The 8,266-nt window shown below is 37.0% G+C and overlaps 1 protein-coding gene across 1 annotated transcript; it reads right to left on the bottom strand.

Annotated features, from left to right (window-relative positions):
- Positions 1–1,444: 1,444 nt before the first annotated feature.
- Positions 1,445–2,170, bottom strand: LOC145557537 (uncharacterized). The gene has a single exon (XM_081618711.1). It carries the CDS (start codon positions 2,168–2,170, stop codon positions 1,445–1,447), a length of 726 nt encoding a protein of 241 aa, XP_081474837.1.
- Between the last annotated feature and the right edge of the window lie 6,096 nt (positions 2,171–8,266).

Consider the following 8,266-nt stretch of genomic DNA (forward strand, 5'->3'; position numbering starts at 1 on the left):
GTCAGCATATGAGCTGAAAACCACTAATGCATAAAAAGAGTATTGCAAAATACTAACTAAGAGCAACAAAGATTTGATTATAGATTGTAGTAGCGCCTAAAATTGCAACATTCTCCGCGGGTGCTAGGTAACTGCAATGATACCAATACAATATATTTATTAATAAAGAAAAAATGATTTAAGTGACTCATTTACTTCATTTTAGTTTAGAAAACATCAATTACCAAAAACTAAGAAGGTGAATCTGTAGAACTATCGCTGTCAAATTCTACATCCTCAAGATCCTTATCTAACTCATGCACGCTAGAGCTTGTATTAAGATCGTCTTCATCATCCTCTTCACTTTCTTCTTCTTGCTCATCGTCATTATCCATGTCAACACTGTTATTAGTACATTCTAAGATGACCTCTACATCAACCAACTCCGGTTCAACATCATCTCTTACCATATTGATTTCCTCATCACTAACTGCAGTAAACTCTTCAAGGTTAGTTGCTCCTTCTTCCACAATATTCCATAGATCTTCATTTTGTTTAGCGTCTTCATCATTAGGGAAATAAAAAAAGTTACGTGGCTTGACTTTAATTACATATTTCCAATGTCTCTCTTCATGAGAAGAGATATAGAATACTTGTTCAATCTGAAAAGCTAATGAAAAAGGTTCACTTGTTTGCAATGTACGAGAAACATTGACAACTGTAGACCCAAATTTGTCCTTTTTAATCCCTCTTCCGTCGCTGAATACATCAAACCACTTACACCTAGGGATCTACAAGGAACTACCTCCCCTGAAGGAATTGTTATATTGGTTTGACACAAAGATGAAGGTTTTAAAGCATGCTTATTCACAAAAGAAGTAGCTACAAAAGAATGAGATGCCCCAGAATCAAAAAGTAAGTAAGCAGGTTTTGAGTTCACGAGAAAAGTACCCGTCACAACGTTAGCATTAGAGTCAATCTCGCTCTGGTTCATGACATAAATTCTTCCATTACCGGTCCTACCATTGCCATTGTGGTTGCTTCCTCCGCTATTGTTGTTGTTCTTGCCATTCCCTCCTTGAGCATTGCCATTTTTGCCCTAAGAGTTGTTGTTGTTGAAACGGTTGCTGTAGTTTAAGTTCCTCCCATAACCACCTCCATTATTGCCATTGTTGTTGCCTTGCCCATTCTGAGCCTGATTATTGCCATTCTTCTTCTTTGGGCACTCAAATTTCTTGTGACAAACCTCCCCACATTCAAAGTAAGTAAGCAAATCTCCATTGCAGTTGCGTCCTGGATGGCTCTTGTCACATTTACGGCATGGTCGATTGCGAGATCCTGGTTGATTCTGTTGTCCCTGGCCCAGGTGGTTATTGCTTTGATTGTTGTTGTTATGGCCTCCTTGCTAACCATTTCCACCATTCCCATTGCTATTACCCCCGAGGCGTGGTCTCTTGTCATAACCTTAAGGGTTTAATGAACTCTCACCATTCCCTTTTCTCTTATGCCTATCCTTGATCTCTTGCTCACATTTCAAAATCCTTTCGATATTACAAGCTCTATCATAGGCCTCTTTATAAGTAGAAGCAGTACCAGCCCCAATCACCTTCTTTTGGATCCTAAAAGTCAATCCATCTTCAAACTTCTGAGCTTTGGATCTCTCATCAGGCACTACATTGGGACAAAACCTAGCATACTCATTAAATTTCTCAGCATACTCCTGCACACTCATACCAGCTGTTTGGTTAAATCTACTAAACTCACTGTACTTCTGTCTCTTAACGTGTTCAGGAAAGAAACGATCCCTGATTGCTTTCTTAAAAGTCTCCCAGTTAAAATTCTGTTGAGCTCTTATAGTGGCTCCTTCATTTTCCCACCAAATATTAGCAGCCACACGTAAATAGAAAGTGGCTTGATCCACCTTCTGAGCATCAGGGGTACCAGCAGCACTAAAAATATTGTCAAAGTCACGTACCCAGTTCTCAACCAACATGGGATCTTCTTTCCCCATGTATAGTGGATGTTTTAATGCAGCAAGTTTCTTAGCCATAGCAGCTTGAGGGTCATTGTCATTGTTGTTGTGGTTGTTGTTTTTGTTATTCAGCTGGTTTTGCAACAACATTCCAAGGTTCTGGTTCATTTGCTCAAGAGCTCTTAACCTAGCAGCAAGTTGTTCAGCAGTCTCAGCCATTTGTGTAATTCTTCTCCAACGAGACCTGGTGTAAACGTGGTAATTTTGCATACACAGTCTGCAAAATTTAAACACTGGTGTTACCACCATGCACATTTTAACACGACTTATTTAGATCAGGTGAATTGAAATTAAATCATCATGCACATTCTTTCATGTAACATATCAGCACATATAGACAAGAATTAAGCGATTTATTAAATCTCAATAGCATTCATACAGTCGGCCAAAATTGCAAACCTAATAATGCATCAACTTAGCATTAGACAACAAATTCGCACAATATTTTTGTGATTTCGCTATCACCCACCATGTCATTACTAGTCTTGACTAAAGTAAGCATAAGAAAATAAGATCTTTGTTCTATATAGAAACAATAGATAGAAAAATGAAATGATTTTATTACGTTTAATTAATAATAATAAAATAGAAAATATGTTAATAAAAATTATTTTATTGTAAAAAACCAAAAGAGAATGAAAATCGTCCTTAAAATAAAATACTAGTACTAATGTAGGGAATATTTTAAGCATTACCCCAAACTTGAACCCCACTGTGATCATACACTAAAGTACGGTGGCGTCCAAAGGGAAAGAAGATAGAGAAAAAGAGTCGCCAACAAGTTTTAGGAACATGTAAACGGTTCACGAGGTGAAGGTTACACCCCTTAACGATCCAGGAGATCGACAACTCCAATAGGATTGGAACCATAACTGGTAGTTCAGGGATGAAGGTACAAATCCAACCTAAAAGAGATTGAACCTGCCCTAATAATAGGTCTCTACTTTATTCTGATCGTATTCATGTGCGCTTTCCGACTAACATGCAATCAATAGGTTTACCCTAAACCTGTTTATCTATGTTGGTTGAATATTAATGCACAAACAAATCTATTATTGGCGATCACTTGAATTATAATCATGTTAATCCAATTAAGATTATTAATTATCTTATTAAGCGTGATTACAAGTACAAATTCCCTTTAAACATGCATAAAAAGCATAATCAAGCAATAACAATAAATATCAAGCAACATAATAATAATCATAACAATTATCATAATAAAAATAATCATATCAACGCTAAAGCATAATAATAGCAAGATCCTAGGCATGATACTAACAAGATTAATAACAAACCCTAGCATGTCACTAAGCAATGAAAATCAAAGCTTTAACCCTAACCATGATACTAACATGAATATTAGAAAGAACAATAAAAGGCATCATAGAAATCATAATTGATCTAAGGAACTTATTCTTTACCCTAAACATGATACTAGGAAGATCAAAACGCCCTAACATGACACTAGGAATCATAATGACAACCTAGACATGATTTCTATATCATAATATCAACAAATCAATTAAAGCACTTACTTGGATGCCTCGTATCACTTTCTAATAACAAAATACACGCGTTAGTAACTTCAGGGAAAATATAAAATTAAACAATTAATTTAAATAATTGAAATAGAGATTTGGGACCAAACCCTCAGAAATTAAAACCTTTCACGGCTAGGGCGAAGGCAACTTCGAACTTGGCTAGGTGTTTTTAGATCTTGGGAATGCGGAATTTTGTATGCAAAAGCTAGTTTAGAAAAGAGAGAGAGAGTTATCAAGAGAATCTTGATGAGAGTTGGTGATTTTTTATGATTGAAAACGGAGGTTTTAGTAGGTTATTTATAGAGAAAATCAGCTGGATGGATAAAAAAAACGAATCAGAGTTTCGAAGAGAATAAAACAAATTGGCGCCAGACTCTGGACTCTAGTGCCAGATGCCAGGGCTATTGCCAGATGCCAAGCTTGGCGCCAGGCGCTGGTCCTATCGTCAGACACTAGAAAACAGTTTCCACGCGTTTTCTTAATTTGATAAAATTACGCCGTACAGGAGGGCAAAATCGTATTTTCCTTAAAAACACATCTTTTATTCTGATTAAAACTCTAAAAAGTCAACTATAGTCAATTTATCAATGCTAATTAAATTAGGAATGATAAACCAATATTAGGCCCTCCTTTAGATCATTGGGCCGCACATAAATATCAAACCGGGCCCAGTTTAGTAATTTGGCCATAACTTCCTCATTATTCATCGGAATTGGGCTTATAATATATCGTTGGAAAGCTCTTTTCGAACCCGACCCAACTACACTATTATTGGAACCTTGCCATGGACCAAAGCAAACTGGATTGGATTTTTTCTTAAAATAAGTTTTCAAAAACAGAGAGAAAGAAAAGAAATAAAAACTAACCGCAAAAAAAATTCTGTCACTTTTATTATTTGATGGAGGGTATCCGACTTTCTTCCTCAAAAAGAAAAAAATGAAAAATAAAAATTGGACTTACAACAAACTTAAAAAAAGTCTTAATAAAATCCGCAAAAAGAAAAATCGAAATTAATATATGAAATTAATTTATAAGGGTATAAGAAGGGATAAAATCGTAAAGCCATTGTACAGGTTTGAATCATAGCCGAAAAAAGGGGTTTTTGAATAGTTCGCTGATAAGACACGTCAGCGCCACGTGGCGCCACGCGTTCTGCGTTGGCGCCAGGCACTGCTGCTGGCATTCGGCGCTAGACTTTGGCGCTAGACGACAGAATCGTCGTTTGGCGCTGTAGAGCGCTGACTCCGAATCCTTTCCGGATTAAAACTGTGTCGATGTTGTGTATAAATAGCCCTCTGGTCTGCCGATATTCTTCATAATTTCAGCAAATTAAACATAGTCTTAGCTTTTGAAAAAAAAAAAACCTTGCCTTTAATTACTAAGAGTTTTACCAACTTCACTCATGAATGGTGTCGGTCTTTAACTGCCAAAGAGAGAAAAGACTTAGACTATTTTCATATGGGGGGTATCTATGGTGTTAAGGGGGTAGATCTTGATATAGACTTCATTCATACCGCCTTAGAATATTGGGATACATATACTCATTTTTTAGACTAGGGTGTGATGAAATTAGCCCTTTACCGAAAGAATTCGGTGCTATCTTAGGCTTCCCTGCATTAGATCTTGCAGTAATCCCTAGAATAAATGAATATTATTATAAAGATTTTGAGCGCTTCTTTAGTTTAAGAGACAAAGATCTAACAAATATTGTAGAGAGTAGCATAGTTAATTTGAAAGAATTTGCACGCCATTACCTCGATAGACCTTATTCTGAATCTTTTCATGTTTATAGAAGAAGGGCTTTTCTCTTTTGCATGCTTAACCAATATCTTCTCACTAGTGGTAGAACTAACAAAGGCCAGTCAATCATATTGTAGACATCTAAAAATGTCTCCCCAAAACCAAACCCGATGATGAACAACATTTCACCGCCACTATTGGTCGGGTTCAGTATTTAATCCCAAGAGTGCTTCAAAAAATCGTATTTAATTAAATTCAATTTTTGAATAGTCCATGGATCAGTCTTGATGTTTAGTCAAAGCATATTTCTTTTTTAATTTCAGCCCAAACCTTTTTATTATTTATTTTGGCCCAAACCTTTTATTTATTTTATTTACTTATTTATTTATATAATAAATCAGAAATGGCCCGAAATTATCAATCGGCACATAAAAATGCTGAACGAAATTAGGGTTTAAAATGAATTTAGACGGAAAAATGGACTACAGGCTCCCGCGTCACGGTAGTAGTCCACCGTGTCACGGGTATGTTTTCCGTCTGACGGTGGGATATCCCGTGACACGGTGCCCCTGCTGTGACACGGAGCAATTCCGTGTCCTTTCCGCGTAAACCCTTCAATCGTTTTATTCCCCGTATTCTAAATATTGCCCACGTCACACAGCTATCCACCGTGTCACGGGAACTTGTCCCGTCTAACGGTGGGTTTCCCCGTGTCACGGTACCCTCCGCCGCATCGCGGTGCAATTTTTCAAGGTTTTTATCTATTTAGGGTTCCGTGTGTTCCCTCAGCACATTTTTTCTATAAATACCCCTCATTTCCGATGTACGGGGCATCAATTAATTCTCTATTTTTCTCTCCTCTATGCTCTAGCCTAAACACTAGCCTACCCATCTTCTTTCAAAATCCCTTCTTCAAGCACTCCAAGGAGTCCATACTTTACTCGTGGTTCTGTCCTTAAGCCAAGGCGTAAAAGGTAGAATTGTTTGAGGGTTAGGCCCCAAATCAACTGTATTTAATTTAATTTAATTATCGTTTTATTATTATTTCCTTGAAGTTACTAACTCGTTTATTATTTTATAGTTGCAAGCAAACAGAATAATCAAAGTAAGAATTATGTTCCTTTTATTTCTATTATTTTTCTAACGATTTTATATTGTTGGATTTATTGTTAAATTGCTTCCAATATTAATGTTTATTCTATTATATTTATTATGATCATTATATTTCATGTTTAAAGGGAATATGTAATTGAAAATCACGCCTAATAAGATAATTTGGACAACCGGTTTAGGTTCCTTTTTAATCTTGTTGTATAATCGAAGTGATCACAAATATTTTAGAATTATGTGTTGCATTAATATTAAACCAATTTAACATAATAATAGATTGGAGCAAATTTAATCTTTGTTTGTATGCCTTTGAGATCGCATGAATCACTTTTCACAATAAGAATCGAGTAGAGGACAATACGGGCGAATGTGACTCCATGACTCACTTTGTACTATCATCCCCGATCCTCCTTTCGTGGTTTCGAACCATATGGAGTTAGCAATCTCATGGATTATGAATGGGATGTAACCTTCACGGGTCAATCGTTGTCCCTTAATCGTGGTTGCCTTTTATGATCCGTGAACGGTTTACAAGTTCCCTAAAAACTTGTTGGCGGCTCCCAACTTTGCTTTGTCCCTAATCGTTGTCCCTAACCGTAATGTCAATTCCCACTTCCTATGAGTGCCAAGCATATTCACACATGCTTTAACGTAGGCGCACTTTGAGCGACGCCTACAATTTGGCGACTCCACTAGGGAGGATTCTTGGTTATTTATCGATTTGAGTGATCGGTATTTAATTAAGATGAGTGGATGAGACTTGAAAGATTCTTGAAAAGTGATTAATTTGGCATTTTTGCATAAGCATAGACGTTTTAACGTCGCATTTAGGTTTGTCCCGTAAGAAAAATTGAATAACTTGATTGCGTACGAAGGAAAACAGGGCACCAGTCATATTTTCTAACTGTCGTGCCACGGCAGAATCTGTCGTGTTACGGTGCAGTACACTGTCTGACAGTGTGCAGTGTCGTGTCACGGCAGTCCTAAAATTAGTCCGGTGGCTTGTTCTCTCTTCACACAATAAAATTCCTTCGATTTTTCCGAAAAAACGTGTGTGTTCTACATGCATCTTAGCCCCGATTAATTTAAGCTCTATCAACCCAAAAATGCTCATGGCAATAAGGGTTCATCCAAGTTATTAAATCCACCCAAACCATGGAGTCAAGTTCGATTTCATCACGAACACGAAAATAAAACAACAATCATTGAAGATACAGAAACAATTAATATTTCCAATGATACGACTATCAAAGAAGTAAAAATTGGACTAACACTAAGTCAAGACAAACGCAAAGAGCTAATTAATTTGCTTAGTGAATTTGTTGATGTATTTGCTTGGTCGTACCAAGATATGCCAGGAATTGACAGGGATATAGCTCAGCATACAATACCTCTCATTCCAAGTATGAAGCCTGTCAAACAAAAGTTGCGTCGTATGAAACTGGATGTGGCTCTCAAAATCAAAGAAGAAATCAGAAAGAAATTGGCTGCAGGTTTCATCAAAGTATACAAGTATCCAGAATGGATAGCAAATGTGGTTCCAGTTCCGAAGAAGGATGAAAGGGTCAGAATGTGTGTTGATTACAGGGATCTCAATAAAGCAAGCCCAAAAGATGGGTTCCCTCTACCTTACATTGACATTCTGGTTGATAACACAACAAACCATACACTCCTATCATTCATGGACGGCTACACTGGATATAATCAAGTATTAATGGCCGAGGAAGACATGGAGAAAACCACATTCATCACACAATAGGGTACATATTGCTATACGATAATGCCATTCGGGTTGAAAAACGCGGGTGCCACCTAACAAAGAGCAGCCACAACATTGTTACATGATATGATGCACAAAGAG

The sequence above is a fragment of the Chenopodium album genome, chromosome 9 (genome assembly GCF_948465745.1).
Source record: "Chenopodium album chromosome 9, dcCheAlbu1.1, whole genome shotgun sequence".
Classification (NCBI taxonomy): Eukaryota; Viridiplantae; Streptophyta; class Magnoliopsida; order Caryophyllales; family Amaranthaceae; genus Chenopodium; species Chenopodium album.